Source organism: Manacus vitellinus, unplaced genomic scaffold, assembly GCF_001715985.3.
Source record: "Manacus vitellinus isolate BGI_N305 unplaced genomic scaffold, ASM171598v3 scaffold_56_pilon, whole genome shotgun sequence".
Lineage (NCBI taxonomy): Eukaryota > Metazoa > Chordata > Aves > Passeriformes > Pipridae > Manacus > Manacus vitellinus.
In genome coordinates this window covers 2,466,312-2,484,008 of record NW_021940660.1, presented here as the reverse complement: position 1 = coordinate 2,484,008, position 17,697 = coordinate 2,466,312, and the positions used below count along the sequence as shown (strand labels likewise).

At 38.8% G+C, this 17,697-nt stretch overlaps 1 protein-coding gene across 1 annotated transcript in view; it reads left to right on the top strand.

Moving 5' to 3' along the window:
• Positions 1-299: 299 nt before the first annotated feature.
• PLPPR4 (phospholipid phosphatase related 4) overlaps positions 300-17,697 on the top strand; it is a gene marked incomplete at its 5' end in the record, with an annotated part of 29,094 nt that continues 11,696 nt past the window's right edge. Inside the window, 3 exons of the mRNA XM_018081762.3 lie at positions 300-440; positions 12,095-12,280; positions 16,512-16,641. Of these exons, the coding sequence (XP_017937251.3) occupies positions 300-440; positions 12,095-12,280; positions 16,512-16,641 (457 nt within the window). The remainder of the gene's footprint in view (positions 441-12,094; positions 12,281-16,511; positions 16,642-17,697) is intronic.

Below are 17,697 nucleotides of genomic sequence, written 5' to 3'. Positions count from 1 at the left end.
AATCTGTTTCAGAAAAAAATATTTCCTATAAACAAGATAAATGCCGCAGGCTCCCCACGGAGCGTCCCCAGCATCCTCACGCCCGCAGGGATCCTGTCCCGGTCTCTCACGCCTGTACGTGTACACGTGCCAATCGCTTGCTGCAGCCAAAGCTTCCTGGCCGGGGCTCCCCCCGCACCCCCGGCGCGAAGGAGTTAAGGCGGCCGGGACCCCCGCCCGCCGCCGAGCAGGCTCCTGACGTCAGCCCCGGCTCGGCGCAGCGCTCGAGCGCGGCGCGGCGGGGATGAGAGCCCGCGGCGGGCGGCGGCTGCGAGCGGCCGGGGCAGCGCTTGGCCGCGGGGGCCCGCCCGCAGCCCCGCCAGCATGTCCGCGAAGGAGCGGCAAAGGGCAAAGTCACCAAGGACAGCGTCACCCTCCTGCCCTGCTTCTACTTCGTGGAGGTGAGTGGCCGCCGCGCCGAGCGGGCTGGGCTGTCCGCGGCCAGGCGCGGGGCTGGCGGGCAGCGGCGCGGGGCCGTTCCGCGGACAGGGATCGCCTCGGCGCTCGGTTCGCACCGGCTGATGCAAAACCCTTACGTGATGCTTTGTCTCACCGAAATCAGCATCGAAGCCCCCTATAAGGAGCAGTAATAAGGAGCAGTAATAAAGTAACCTCTTCTATGCGGTCTTTTGAAGCGGGAATTATTTCTAAGAATTGCTCAGAAAATGAGAGGGTTGCTCAGCTAAAGTGTGCTATGTGCACAAGAACCTCTCGGGAGGAAGACATGTTTCAAAGGAGAGCTGGCTTCCAGGCAAACACCGCTCACATTGCTGTGATAGAATGAAAATCATGTTCATCAGGGAATGCTTAGAAAAATAGAAATGTTCTCAAAATTATAATCACTGGTATGTTTTTGCTGACCCCTGGACTATATGCTTCCTCTATCAGAGCTAAAAATGTCTGGTTTTAAAGCAGAATGAGGTTCTCGGCACATCTTAAAGAGCAAAACCTGCTATGGCTGCTCAGCTGGTCGCAGGTGGAGTTGCAGACATTGGCTGCTTGGTGTGTTACTTGGAGGCATTTAGCCTCCCTGGAAAGTGCAGTCAGTTAGGTGCTGCTGCAAAATCATAAGTAATGTATGACATACATATAAGTATGTAGACAAAGGTTAAGCTTAAGGATTTGTCTAATGGCACAGCAGTAAGAGAAAGGTAAAAATGTTTTACAGATTGAGAAAAGTGTTTCAGGTGACCCCACTCACAGGGAAAAGCCTGAGGCACTTTGAGGCACCAAGTAACTTACTGAGAGAGATTGTGAAATAACGTGAAGAACTTAACAGTAAAATATGGTGTAAGTTAACTATAACTGACAGTCAAAAGCATAAAAACATATACAATACTTAATGTATAAAACATTAAAATATAAACATTGGGTGAAATATAAAATAAAAATTATTTTCCCTCAGATGCACTTGAAGGGCTTTGGAGGTTCTCTGGGAGATAGAAAGGGTTGGGCTGAGAAGGAGTTTTAGGTACCAGTGGAGTGTTTCTGCTCCCTAAGCATGGGCATGGTCAGCAGGTAACCCTAAGTAAGCTGCACCAATTGGAAAGCTTTGCAGAGGCTGGTTATATGGAAGCATCAGCCTCATCCTGTCAATGTAATTAGGCCTGCTCAAGAAAAGCCCTTTGATGGAAGAACTTGTTCTGACATATATCTTACATTAGCTTTGCATAGGAGGCAGAGGTTAAGCTTGGAGAAGCCCCTAGAATAGGTAGAGGCTTCTTTATTCTCTGTGCTGTCTTTGCTGCTTTGGTAATCCAAACAGGAAGGGAGTCTGCTGTACCTCAGCTTGGGCATAACTCTAATGCAGGGGATGATATAGAGAATCCTGCAAGACAGAACAGAACCTATGCTGTTTGGTGGGCTGTGCTTAGGCCTGCAGAAAGATGGGAAAAAATACAGAGCAACAGCATAAAATGTGTGCGTGCTGCTCTTAAGTGTTGCCTTATATAATATTGATTGCATACTTGTATTTCCCCTAGAAGCTCCCTGCAGCTGGTACAAGGAATAAGACAAAAGATTCTGTGAGCATTGAACTTGCACTGAGTTCTGTGTATAGTTCCCACATGAGGCAGGCGAGTTCTCTATGCTGGTGTGGACTCTTAGGACCCTCAGCAAGTTATTTACAGCTACATCTAAAAACAGGTGGAGATTTCTTCGACACCCAGTTGCTCTGAGAGAGAGTCTGAGTCCTCAGCTAACAGAATGGTCTCCTAATGAACTTTTAGGACTTCTATGTTATACAGTCACAGGAACAAAGTCTAGAGCCTGCAAAAACCCTTTCCCACCAAGAGCAAGTTCTAATTATTGAACTGCAGACTTAGGGCCCTTCTTGAACTGGGAAGTAAAAGCAACATCAAGAAAAAAAACAATTGACTGCAATACACTTGGCCCTAACATTGATTAGGAAACTTTTGGTGAGTTATCAGTCCTCTCCCATTACACAGCAGGAGGATTTGAAACCATCTCTCACATTTCAGTTGAGTACTCAAATCACTTGAGTGAAGGGGTAACAACAATATGATAAATATGATATTTAGAAACATGTAGGTTGTGTTACTTGGGTGCACCCACTCTGTACTTACACACACGCACTCTAATTCTAATCAGACTGTTGTGAATGCCTCTCTAAAGATTTGTTGCACAGCAAATGCCAGCACTTAAGAAGCATCAGGTAAAGGACACGATGACTTAGATTTGTCTGTTGTGACTGGCTCAAAGAGAACCAAAGATTAAGTTGTACCCCATAAAGAGAGATTTAATCAAAGATAACTTAATTGCAATGAGAAGTTTCAAATATAAGGGATAGAGGAGTTCACCCGGTGTGGCTGACAGGCATTACTATGTAATATGGATTTCCTTTGTAAGCAGGAGGTAAGTTCCTGACTTAATCTAACAACAGCCAACTACTTAAAAACAAGACACCCTTAAATAAGGCTTTCTGAATTTTAAGACTTTTACTTTTATGAATGGGTGATAAAAAACAGGCTTTCAACCTCTCACCTCTGAACGCTGTGAACTCTTTTATACTTTTTTTTTCCTCTTGGCACTCATTCACTTTTATTTTCCCTGTCCTGTTCACAGCAGACAGTCCCTTCCCACTCACTCTACATTGCAACAAAAAAAGCCATAGCCCATTAAGTTTGTACCTTCAAACAAGAAAATTAGGGTTTGCTGACATTCACTTTCCATCAAGACCTACCTAGGAGGTCTAGGCCAAAGGAAAAGCAGATTGTTTAGAAAATACATTATAAAAAAGTGCCATTTTTTTCTCTTGAATGCTAGACAAAAGGATAGACTTGGAAAAAAGGATGTTGGGTTGAGGAGAAATTCCAAATTCCAAGTGGTAGGAAAGAGATGTGTTCATGTTATACAAATGAAATATATTCTACAGGGTGAAATAATATATGTAACAACCAATATAATGCAGGCATGCAGAACTTCAGAAATAGCAGCCAACAAATGCAGTTCTGAGACTGAGGGCTTTCAGCTATTAAGATCCTTTAGAATGTGTTATGAATGAGACTAACTCCTGTAAACAAATGTGTTTAGTGGCAACAACTTTCAGAGTTGGATAAAATACGATTACATAGAATATATGCAGGCCAACTACCCTGAAGAAGAGGAGACTGAGGGGAGACTTCATTGCAGTCTACAGCTTCCTCTCAAGGGGAGGTGGAGGGGCAGGCACTGATCTCTTCTCTGTGATGACCAGTGACAGGACCCAAGGGAATCGCCTGAAGTTGTGTCAGGGGAGGTTGGATATCAGAGAAAGGTTCTTCACCCAGAGGGTGGCTGGGTGCTGGAACAGGCTCCCCAGGGAAGTGGTCACAGCACTGATCCTGACAGAGTTCAAGAAGCATTAGGGCAATGCTCTCAGGCCCAGGATGTGACTCTTGGGGATGGTCCTGTGGAGGACCAGGAGTTGAACGTTGATGATCCTTGTGGGTCCCTTCCAACTCAGGACATATTCTGTGAACTAATGGATAATTCAAACTAGCAGGTTTTGCCAACAAAAGAGTTAAAACATGAAACCAGTATGCCCCTCTTAAGATCACTAGTTATTCTTCATTTATACAGGAAAAGCAAAAGGAGAATTGGGCTAAAGCTTTGACAGACATAAAACTGTAAAGGAAAGAAAATGAAGAGACACCTTCTGAAAAATCTGGATGGGTCATTCCCTAAAAACATCAGAGGCAAATAAATAAGTATTATGAAGTAAATCTTAACACATTTTCAGTTACATATTTGCAAGTTTCATGATTCATAAAATAAAATAACTTGATGATTTATCCTATGTCTCATAAGGATGCTTTAGAGGTTATTTTAAAGGACTGGTAGTACTTCTGCTTAGCAGAACCTCTGATTAGCACACACTCGTTAGAGCTGAATAATTTTAGATTGCCTTGTGCATACTTACCTGAAAGATGTGGTAATCAGCACTGCCAGGCAGTTAGGTCTGTTTTATTCCTAATTATGCTTATGGTATTTTAGGGTTCTGTAGACTTTTGGGTTATCTGAATTTCATTTGCATAGTTGAGAAAGACAAAACTTACCATGAAAATTCATAGCCCCTCTGGCCTAGTGGGAATTACTTTTCATGGTAAAAAGTCTACCTGCCTCTGGGAGAACTTGAAGACAAGTATTCCTGGAATAAGTTTTGCTTTTTGTTAACTGACTTTGTTTTCAGCATATTCAGAGTGTATCATAATTATATTCACTTAGAGAAGAAATATCAATGTCTTGCATTTTAATATGAACTGGAAAACTTCCAGAGTTACGCAGTTTCCATTCCTGGCAGAACGGTCACACTTAGAAGGCAGGACAGACAGACACATTTCTTCTTGGTGAAGGAAAAAGACTGTCTTCACTCATGCTATCCCACTTCTAAACTCTTGGCTTAAATCCTGTTTTCACAGAAGTGACTATAAATTTTGCCTTTGACTTCAGTGGCATTACTGTTTCATCCAGTGCCTCAGATGTGGAAATGCAAAAGGTCAAGGTGTTGTCAATCTGTGTGACTTGATGCACTTATTCTCCAGCTAAATTGTGCTCCTGTGGCACAGCCTCCATCTGTTGGTTGCTTAAATTCCAGCTACTCAAATCAGAGATATTTCAGACAATGTCCCTTGTGCAGTTTTATTTCTTTTTCCTTATGTTGTCTTCTAGACTCTTTGTATGATGCATGCATACAGATACAGGCAGCTTCTTTTCCAGAGCTCAGCCAGGCCTTAATCATACCAGGATTGTTTTGAAACACTTCTTTCAGTACTGGAAGACCACTTATTTTTCTTGTTCCCCAAAGGAGTTGGAATTCTCACCAGCAAAAGCACAAAGATCTGTTATCATTGTAGGACTCCAGGCTGCAAAACTTGGGCGGTCATCAGCTTCCATTGAAATAAGTGCATGTAGAGAATGATCACTGTGTCTCAGCAAAAGATGCTTTATTTCCTTTTGTTTCTAACTTACACTGACAAAGCTGGGTTTGACACATCATTTGATAGTTCAGTGCCACTTCTCAGTTACATCTGGAATGTTTTTCAGCTGTTCAGTCATGCATGACCCACAACGTTTAAATTATAGTCACCTGCAAGTCACCTATAGGTGTGACTGCAAGAGCCACAAAAAGCCAGAGAAGTGCAGTGATTAGAATAAGAGAAAAGGGAGAGTAGGCTGTAGGACTAAATCTTTCTTCCTAAGAACATGATGTTTGGATCTAATGCAAGAATTAGGCTATACTGCTGTGCCTTGAAGGCTCATGTAGTCATATTCCTAGATTGGTTTTCTGTTATACTTAACTGAGGGGGGGGAGGGAGGCACCCCCAAAAAACCCCAACTGCAGAATATGAAATTATCTTTATACTGTCAAAGTAGCATAATGCTTTGCAAATAGATGGCTTTTTCTCTGAAAAGAGTCAACCATGTGTGAGAGCAGAGGAAGGAGAAATACACTTAGCTGTGTGCTCATTGAGCTGACCTCGTCAATGTGGCTGACTCAGAGGATAGATGTCAGATTTTTTATAACAGTGCATTAGAGACCAGCATCCCCAAAATATTAAAGGGCTATCTGAGGCCTGAGGAGGCTGCTGTGCTCAAAGCAGCTATATAATTTGTTGGCTAAAGTCATCAGTGTTACATCCTTGACATCATGTCTGTGCTTATAGAAGAGCTGTACAGTCTGCATACTACCACAAAAGGGGAGTGAAAAGGGAGGTGTCGGGCCTGTGCCAAGGCTGTCTTGGGAGAACAAATGCAAATGACACAAGTTAGATGTCCCTTCTGTTTTTGGCTTTGTGCTTGGCAAGTGTAGAGTTTGAGTAGTTCTTAGTGAATGAAGACCCTGCTCCCTTTCCAGTCCAGCAACATCCTCTTGACCTAATACTTCCAGTAGTAAAAGAAGGCCTGAACACGTTAGCAATTAAAGGAGATGAATTTTTCCAAATTATTGTGTCTTCCAAAAATTAATAACCCTGCCTGTGATTTTCTTCTGTAATTATTAAAAATCTATTACTCTGCAGCCAAAATTAATAAAACCTAGCTTATTGTGGAACCTTAACATGCACAGTAGCTGAGCATTTACATTGCTTCTTGACTGATGATCCTGTCACTTAAAAGTTCGATTTGCTGGGAGTTCTGAAGTGGCAAAACAACATGGGAGTAAGTCACTGGAGAAAGGCTGGCACTCACAAGATTAATTTTTTTTTTGTATATATGGGAATCAGCATGTTTTAGAGAATACAGTAAATTGTAGCATTGTGTAGGGACTGATAGCTTTGTCCCTGCTTGAAAATATTTTGTTAAACAATTTTTATTTTGTTTGTTTCTCCCTGTGTAATTGCTGCTTCACATACATTTATAAAAAAATTTAAAAAGTACTTTTAGGATTACCATGCATTCAGCATGACTGAGATTTCTGAAATAAATAGGAATTGTATCACTGGTATATCAGCTCTATTTTTGGTCTTACACATACTGAGAGCTTTCTATTAAGATCTGGTAAAAGATCAAGACGTTTGATATCGTTTGTATTTCCAAAGCTAGACTCTAATTGGCAATCACCAAATAATTAGGTTAAATTCTAAAATCAATGCTGGAAATATGGATAACTTCATTTTCCAAAATGGTAATGATAATAGATTTCAATGACATCTGGGATTTGAAATTAAATCAAATAGTGTTTAGGAGAAGAAAGATCATTATATCATGTCTCTGCACATAAGTTCCACAAAACTTAGACAATGGCAAGGTAAAAATCCTTTAGAGAAAAGACTAATTCCTTGTAGCTTTTGGGACAGATGAAACCTGCATCCAAAAAAGGGACAAGAAGCAGCAGAAACTTGAGTTCAGAGAGAAAAGCAAAAAACCTTTATACAGATGCAAGTCTTACACTTCTGAAAAGCCTGAATGCCTTCTCTTATAAGCCTGAGGCATTTAAGAATTAAGTTTAGAACATAAAAATAAATCTAAAAATCTGACTTTTATGTGAGACGTCCCCTGCTCTATAGCCATCCTATGCTTAGTACTCTTTCTTCAGAGAGTCAGGAGTTCTCAAAAACAAGAGAAAATGGCAGAATTTAGCTACACTATTTCTTAATATTGACCTATTATGGAAGGATTTCAATCACAGTTATGACTTCAGTATTCATTCCTGTCAGGAGAAGAGAGACCTATCCTCTTTGCATTCTCTCCTCCTGTCCCCTGTGAATCTCACAGCAAAGTACAACAGCCAGGGCAGCTGAAAGCTGCAATCGCTGTTAGTAGCTGGCTCAGAGAAGGAATACCTTGTTTCCTCCAACCCATCACAGCCCTCTTTCTTGTCTCATCCATCTGTTGTGCATTGTCATTTAGACCATGAATTCTTTGGCACAAGGACTGACATCGATGATAAATTTAATAAAATCTTCCACAATACCACAGCCTTGCCATGTTATTATCCTGAAGATAAATAGGAACTCTTTGCTTATTTAAGTGCTTAGAAATACAAGAGTTAGATATATAACTAGCAGTGTACAGTTTTGGAGAAAGAGAATTTATAGAAGCCAGGGCTTCCCAGGTTCCATCCACTCCAATAAGATTTTGCTGCTAAGGCTTGACCTTCCACTGACCCATTTGCAAGACCTCTGCTGTCATACCAGACCTGTATTCCTGCATTACAGTGTGCAGTGTGGTGGAGTTGCAGATGTAGGATAAGAGATGGAGCATATACTGGTACTGGAGACCTCAAGCTTATAAACAAATCACCCAATAATCAAGTAAACAAATGCAGAACTGCAGCTGGCAAAACTGATTTAAGGGGTAACAAAGAGAACAAAGAACAATCATCCTTACAAGATCTCTGGGTATTTACATCCTTGTTGAACTCTTGGGAACAGAGAACATCTTTTCTGATGCTTGGACAACTCCTAGCTCAATACAGCAAAAGCTTTTAAAATATTAATAACATATTTGTTATTAATAGCAAAGTCTATGGCTTAATGAAGGCTTTTAACTTACAGTTTAAAAAAACAGAGGAGGAAAAAGAAAAAGAAATTTTTAAAAAATAAATAGACCATAAATCAAACTTTTCCAGCAGCTATGCTGATTATGGTTCAAGGCTCTAATCCAAACAGAGTTTGACCATTTGAGTCAAATTCTACATTTACAGATGTAAATTACAAGATAAATAGGGATCTTTCTCCATTAGCCAACCCAAGAAGTAAGAGTATAAAGACTTATTAGTTAAAATATGTGAATTGACGTTGGGGGTTTTATTATTCTAATTAGGAACAGGAAAATTCCTATTCCATTTTGTAATTAAAACAATACACATTCTACCATCTAATTATATTTGACATTTTCAAGGTGTTGGGAGTTGAAGTCTATAATTACAGAAATACTACTGCCTTAAGCAGAACACTGCATAAATATTCATATATTAAATAGCCAGTTATACTGTTTAGAAGATTTTAGAAAGATTTACTTTTTTAAAAAAAATGTTAGGCTTTAAGAAGATGCATTTAATATTTGTATTTTTAAAAAGATTGGAAGAAAAATGTCCTGTGGGATCTGACATACTGTATATAGCAAATTGACTACAAACCTATTCATTAGTATTGTAAGCAGTTATGTTGGAGATTCATAGTCCTTTAAAATTATTTCTTTTCTTTTAGCAGAGTGAGTAATTACAGTCAGAAATAATATGGGAGTCCTGTAGTGAAGTCATAAGACAGTAAAATGCAATTCTTACAATTCCTTGATTTTGTAATTAATAATAAAATTATAGCTTACATACAGTAGTTTAGAAAAAAGTTACCCACATGTTTTATTTTAGTGTCTCACAATAAAATACCACTTCACATATCGCCTATTTTTGATAGTTGAATATTGCCATTTAAAACAATTGCCTTCCTAAGAATCTCACAATAAAAGTGTAGTTGGACTTGTTGGTAATGCATAGCCTATTGTTCAAAGAAAGACTCCCTTTCCTGATATTGGAGAAATGGAAAAATACACACTAAAGATGGAACTCTGAATGCAAGGTGTTCCATGAGTGTGCCTGCTCTGTGTTTCCATTCTAAGAAATGAACCTTTGGGGACATCTTGATAAAAGAGTGTAATTTCTGAAAAGAAGGGCAATAGGCACTCTGCCTGTTTTGTTGATTTAGCTCACTGGAATGTTTGTGTCCTGTTATAAGATGCTTTGCCCCATGGGGCATGGACCCTGGCTAAGTCTTTATGTATGACTTTCAAATACTTACTAATAAAAGATGTTGCAAATGTTTCAAGAGTTAAATACTGTGCAAAGGGGAAGTTGCAATGCGTGTGAGTTGAAATGCTGTGCAGAATTTCAATGTCCAAGCAAGAGCAGCAGAGACTCAGTGCAAGCTCCCTGCACACCAGGACAGCATGCACTGTGGCAGCCTTCCTTCAGGAGGACACTTATCCCAATCAGGTCCATAGTCTCTGTGCAGGCAGGTGTTGAGAGAAGGGCACCCAGAGTCTGAAGAGTTTAGGGAAGTTCTCTTTCATCCTGCACATCTGTATAATGACTGGAAGCAGTCTAGCCCATGTTGACTAATCATGCATGCTTGCTTTATGGTCAGTCAGGGGCTGCATCCAGCAGGAAGTGAGGAGCAGTATTATATAAAGCATCCAGTTAAAGAACTGGACTTCTTCCTGTGGTGGGCAGGAAGCAGGACTCAATTTAGTGACATGGTATATAATTATTCCATATATATTTATGTCAGATTATATAATAGTTGTGTATTCACATGACATGTATTACATATTGAGTATGTTATATGCTATACAAAATATGTATGTGTAATATAGTATATGAGTGCAAATAGATATATACATGTTTGGGTTATATATATATACACACACACTACTTACTGAAGCAAACTTCCTAGATCCTGGTGTTATTTTTGTAATGCTCACAGCACTTAAGGATGCCAATACACATTTCCTCCCTTTCTGTGCAACCACAGCCTCTATACTACGTGCCATTACAATGCAATCAACTTGAACACAGACAAGCAAAATTCTTCCATTCTCCACCTCCTTCAGATTTTGCTTGGAACACTTCGAAGACACAATTTAGCTTCTTCAAATCTGTCATTCAGCAGATCAAAGATAAGCTGTTCTTTTAAACAAAAACTAAATCATATTAAAAGATGTTTCGATTAAATGTAGCTGGAACCCTCCTTCTTTAATCACTCAGTTACATTTTATGCAAAAAAGTCTACATTTTAAAATGCTTATATGCTTCAAAATCTGAAAATTGCCAGTTAATGCAAGAAACCATTGTCCCTCTGCAATGTATAGCAGATTTTATTAATAATTTTTCTGAAACACATATTGACCCCATTTTACCTCTGCTTTTTCTATTGTATTGTAGAATGGGATGAAGAACATTGATTTTAATCAATCAGTTATTTTTGTAAATGCGAACTGAACATTGCAAGAACGATATAATCTAAGTATGCCCAAAATATGTTAGGTCAATCCCTATTTCTCATAATCTCAGATGCTGTTATGCATAGGTACCTTCATTGTAGTAGACACACTGGGAAGGAGTCATTGCATCTTAGTGGAGGAGCAGGAGGTTACTCTGGTGTTGCCTTATTCAGGGAGGACTCTGTAAAATAACAAGCAAAATGTATTTCTGAGCATTTACTAAGAGGATACAGAGAATAATCATATCCTGCTGGTCACCTCTGAATACCCCAACACCCACCCTCGGGGCAGGGCTGCCCTCTCTATTTGCTTATAAACCAATGGCTTTAAAATTCCTTTTTGCTATTTCTTCTCTTGAATGACTTCCTTCCACAGAGACTTATTGGTTGAATCTGTGCTTTACAGAGCTGGTGGGAAGCAGGGGTGAATTTATCCCCAGAAGGGCCAACTCTGCTCTTAATAAATTACTGAAAGTAATTGCAAAGCATAAAATCACTAAATAGAAAGAGGATAAAAGACCATAGTCATCATGGTTCCAAACAGATTGAGTCTTGCCAAAGTTAATTGCTTTTCTGATAGAATGGCAAAATGGATGTGCAAAGGCAGAACGCTATTTTATCACATATTTAGATTCTAGGGAAGTACTGGATACTGGTTTTCATTAACTATCACTTTGAAACTTAATACAAACTGGCTTTGATGTAATGACTGTCGTACACATGACAGAGTTGCTCAAGGACCAAAAAGAGTGATTGCTGAACAGCAGAATGCTGAGGCCCCACATGGGAGATTGCAGTTCTGGTACTTTTTTTTAAAAAAAAGTTAAAATCAAAGTTTGTCTATTAATGATTCATAGATGAAAAGGATAAATTATATGTGCTGAAGATTGGACTGGGTGTTTTGACTAGCTTGGTAGAACACATGCTTATTAATATCAACTGAACAGTATAATATCTCTAGAGAATTAATTATTTAAAGATAATAAAATGGATATGACAGGAAGCAGTGAGATGTAAATAGCAAACATCACAGAGATTTATTAACAGACTCTGTTGTCTTTGCAAAAGCATTGCTATTCCATTTCCAAACAGTAATTCGTTGCTTTCTTCTCTTCTAGTTGCCCATATTGGCATCTTCTGTTGTTAGCCTCTATTTTCTTGAACTTACTGATGTCTTCAAGCCAGTTCACTCTGGATTTAATTGCTATGACAAGAGTCTGAGTATGCCATACATTGAACCTACACAAGAGTCTGTTCCCTTCTTGATGTTGCTTAGTCTGGTTTTTGCTGGACCATCAATTACGGTAAGTTTGAGGTGCTACTGTCACTTAATAAGGATTTTGAACAGAGTTTCAGTTGGCATAAAGAAAATAGCATCTTTGGTTTCAGTTAAGCTGCAGACTGTCATCCAGGCTAATTACCTTAGGATTTAACATTTGTATTTCATTCTTCTGTAGCAAAAGGAGGCACACTCCTTAAAACATCTCCTGTAGCACTTCATCTACTCTCACTATCCTGATTGTGGACATTAATATTAAGAAACAGCATCTACGATTGGGTGATAATAGCTTGAATCATTCTGTTACACTCTACAAATATTTGAACTTTAACAGACAGGACATCTCCATACTCTGAGATACAAAAAATTCAAGATATTTTTGGAAATAGCCCTGGATTTGCCACTTTTTTTTAGAACTAGCTTTATTTGATAAGAAGGTATATCAGTCTTGTCAGTGAACTCAACAACATTTTCCCAAATAACACTGGAACACCTCTAAATTTCAGGTTAGTCATTAAGAGCAGGCAAAAAGGGGCTGTTTCAACCATTCACCCAAAGGGAGGAGATGATTTCAGCAGAACAGAGATGTCCTGTCAGAATATGAGCCATATATATATCTATATAAAAGAGGGAATTCATTTTGTCTGCTTTTAGCAGTTCAGATAGGAACCTTATTCTCACACCACTCCTGTCTGGCAAATGGAGAGAGAAATTCACCTTGAGTGAGTGATTCCATGCACCTAAAAAGCTGAATCAACCTTTTGAAAGGATCTCTTCTCTCCCCTGACAGCAGTGACTACACATCTCAGATAGGCACTTCTCGAAGGCCAGCTGCAAATGTATCTCTGCTGCCAGCTTCTCTGAATTCCCTTAAATTCAACCAGTTCATTCCTTTTATAATACTATCCAATTTACAGTTAAAAAAAAATCTATAAAATATGATGCCTCTATAAAAATCATCAAGTGCTGTTATCTCTTTGCTTTCCAGAATGTTTTTTCTTTATTTGTCTTTTTTTTTTTTAACTGAACTGTTCTTACTGCATTTGATTTTGTTGCTTTAGAAATCATTTTTGAAGGATTCTGCACAAGCAGCAGGCTAAAAATTGCGCTCATTTAGCAACTGGGAGCTAAGACTCTCTGTGATCCTGGTGCAAAATGATTGCTACAAACACCAAATACTGTGATCAAAACCAGAACTTCGGTATTGCGGTTTGGCTGGATTTCTTAAGGTTAGACAGTGTTTCTGTTAACAGCAAAGTGGACTTTTCTCAAGTAGCTACAGAAGGAATCTTTCTAGACTCATTTGGGCCACAGTAGAGGGGTAAAACCTGATTTTTACTTTGGAGAGTTTATTTCAAGCCTAGGTAATATCAAACACCTTAAATCAAGATAAAAGATGCCCATTTCATTACATAGTATTTATTAAGGGCTGTGATTATAGCTAAATTATTTCAGCATTGCATGAAGTTTTGCAATAGAAAATGTCATTCTTGCTTGAATCATTCTACCAGCAGTACTGAAAATTGACCAAAAATATGCCATGTGAGGAACTCAAACCCACACTTGAGCATGCCTATAAAAAGTAAGTTTGGTAAACAAAATAAATCCAGAAGCTTCAAAGTATAACTGGCTGAAAGCTGAAGGCCTTAGGAAGGTGTAATTCATTAACACTGGTGTGAGCATGAATGTGATGCTGAATGTATTAGTTGGAGACTGGGGAGTGATAGTGCAAAATACACAACTTCCGTCATTAAAGGCATGAAGGTAATAGCTCCTTATTTTTCAAAGTAAAAAAGCTGAAATAAAAAAGTCTGGGATTTTTTGTCCAAGTGGTCTCTTTTTCTTTGGAAAAATAGGCCAGTGAAGCTCAGTGAAAAAAGATTACAGTTGTACCATTGTCATCTTATAGAGTTTAGCGTTTTATAAATTACTTTTCATTAACATTTCAATTAATTATACACTTCATAAAGTTTGTAAAATATAGAAAAGAAAGCATGAGCTATGTGAGGAATTGAGGATCTCCAGTATATCCAAGTCTGTGTCTACACTTCAGGTACATACATACTGCAGTATGAGGCAGGAGGTCATCAAGACTCAATAAAATACAGGTGTGATTAAGCCACATTTTAAATATTATCAAAGAGTGTAAATAAGAAAAAAGAAAAGAAAAATTGTGTGTGAGGAAGAAGACAAGCAAATTCCAGTCTCAGTCCCTCCTTATTAGAAATATAGGAATAGGAAGTAATAGTAGAAATATTAGGATAGGAAGTAATTTTTTTCTGTATTATTTTTGTTGATATAATAATTTTTCCCATATATAAACCCATTCACTTTAATTATTTTTACAAAAAAAAAAAATCTAACATTTTATAATTTATTTTCCCAAGCCATTATTTCAGAAAGATCTGAAATAAGGCTTTGGGGCTTTATGTTTTGGTTTTTCCTTTGGGCTTTTTTGCTCATTATTAGTGAGTAGCAAATGCTTTTAAACAGGTCTGTTCTGTAGACCTGAAGGGTTACAAAAAGTAACTACCTGTATTATTGACATATGTCTTATAGCTTGTGGCATAGATTAAATTTTGTATATGTATTCACAAACCACAGGAGACTTCAGTGTGGAACAACTGGACTTGAAGAAATTACCAAGATGGATGTTTTAAGTCTGGAATATAGATATACCTGAATTGCAACATGACTGCCATTTGCTTCAAAGAACTCTGAATCTGATCCTCTGACAGATTTGCTCTCTAGTTACTCCTTCAGAAATATTCGGACCAGTTATTTAATGGTATCAGTGTAGGTTCAAACTCTTATCAGCCACTGACTAAAAACCTGCTTAAAGGCCCTTTCTAATAGAGATCACTAGGAAATTAGATCACATTAATCTGGGAACTCAATTCATGCAAGAGAAATTCACTGCTGGCAGTTTCAGTCCTACTGCCTCCTCAATTGTGGGAGTTGGTTTCTTTGGAAATACCAGCCTCTGAATTTTCCTTGACATAGGCCTTGTAGTTTCCTACTTTTTTCCTCTCTCACACAAGCTAATCCATCTATCTGCTGTTTTTCCTGTACCAGACGTTCACTAAAGCTTGCATAAAAACTATTAGAATGTGTCAGGCTTTTAAGTTTGAAGTACTACTAATTTTTCTGGGAAGCTTCAGATCTAAATTGATCCAATGTAGACAGATAATAGTGAACATAGTTCTCAGCTAATTAGAATTCCTTAAATAACCCTTACCACTGAGTTTTCAATGTCATAAGACAACCTTCAATACTTTGATTTTTCTGGCAAAGAAATTTCAGTTTATTAAAACTTTAGCTAAAAATAGAGTTAGACTATGCTTGTCCATTTTACCTCCCTTCTCCTCGGGTGAGGGGTGTTAGTATGGACAGACTTCACTGGTAATTACAGCAGATTCAGCACAATTCAGATCCTTTGGCACCTCGTTGCATTGTAAGCTTTGTGTTAGTATGTACTAGTTTTCAATGCAGCTGTGCCTAGGCAAGCTGAACCTCCTGTTAGTGGTGAGAACTGCCTCATTAAGTTTAATATTTCAATCCAGCCCTTATTCTGAACTCTGTACAAACCCTGTACAGATTTCCAAGTTGTTGTATTATTGAACAAGGCAAACAATAAAATCTGAGACTGCAAATGTATAAATGAGTCTGGATTTTCCAGCACGTAACACCATTTTTCATTCATATTCTTCCCTTTATAAACTGTTGTCTAGGACTTTGGTCATAATCTGTTTTGCTTGGTGTGGTCAGAGGGACCATAAGGACAGAACTTTTTCTGCTGCTGTGGATCTGGTTAAAACCCTAGCCAAATTAAACAAATACAGAAGAGCAGGCTGTCATGTAATTAGAAGCTGCTAGGGATTGCTAGGCTTGCAGCCAAGACTGAATTCTAAAACCACCTCAAGAGCACTAGGATATTGCAGTGGCTCTGGATTATTTTAGAGGTGAGATTTTACGATTATTGCTTTTTTATTGTAGAAGCATTAAGCTTCAGCTGTAGATCAAGGCCTGGAACCACTGAGCACAGTATACTGTATGCTATTTGCATTTAATTTCAGGCCACCTTCTTGCCTGCCCTCACTCAGGCTAAGTTGCATTGCTTTATGTTCACATATTGATACAAATCTTTTAAAGGGATGACATTGGTTGTGCTACAGTTATATTTCAGTCCTTTAAATTCAATCAGGATCTTCTGAGTAAGTGCTACTTTTAATTTAATGGCTCCTTTGTCATTGCAGATAATGATAGGAGAAGGAATTCTCTACTGTTGCCTGTCCAAAAGAAGAAATGGGATTGGAACAGAGGCCAATATTAATGCAGGAGGATGCAACTTCAATTCTTTTCTTAGAAGAGCTGTCAGATTTGTTGGTGGGTTTCAAATGTTAGTCACAAAGTAGAGCTTTCCATATACATTTAATTTGCACCATGCAGGTTTCCTTCTCTGAGACAGCCTTTCAGAACAGAACTGTCATGGGCATACATCTTCTTCTGCTAGAAAACGTGAGAAGAAACTGTCAGACTGCAACAGAGCAGCCCCATACTCAGTAATGCAGCACCTACACTCTCTATTTTCCCTTTCCTCTCCTGTACTACTGTCAGTATCTCTAAAAGAATAATTTGTTTTTCCTTCCCTGCCCACCTTGAGCTGGCTGCCTTTTAATGATTTCAGTGTATAGTTTCCCCTGCCTGTCTTCAGTGCATCATAAGGATTCAACCCACCTGTCACGATATTCAGCCTGACAGTGAAAACTTGTCAGAAACTCAGTAGGTTTGACATTCTTTTTCTGGAATGTGTTTATCTTCCTCTCAAAAAGGTCTGGAATCTGGCAGCTTAAATGATAGAGGAACATGTTAAATTGTTTTGTTTTACTTTGTTTTAATTGTCATTAATGAGAAACTGTCCTCGAAAAGGCAACTGGACTTTGATCTCCTTTTTACAGTTAATTCCCTATACCAATGAGAGGCTAAAGGAAAGGTTTACTCTGTTTCAGAAATTCATTAGAGAGGGCAGCCTAGGCAAAGACAACCAGCAGCACAGGAGACTGAAAACCTGGTAGGACAACTATTCACTGGGTTTCTGTAGTCGTCCAAGCAGGAAGGTAGTGACAAGCAGGGTTATACAGTCTGTGACCAGCAAAGCATCCTCTTAAGAGCAGCAGTAAGGAAGTAAGCAGAGGGTTGGTACATTACAACATGAGCAAGGATACCCCATGTCCACTTCTTCTCCTGTTTGGTATTCCTTCACCAAAAAGACAAGCTCAAAGACACATGAATATCATTCCTGATTCATACTCTGGATTTGCAGTTTCTTTCATATTTTGATGACTTAAACATTCTTCCAGTTTTAGGATGAAAAATAGATTTATCTATATGAACACAAGTAGGGAATTCTAGGCAAATCTTTAGGAGAAATGCATTTGAAAA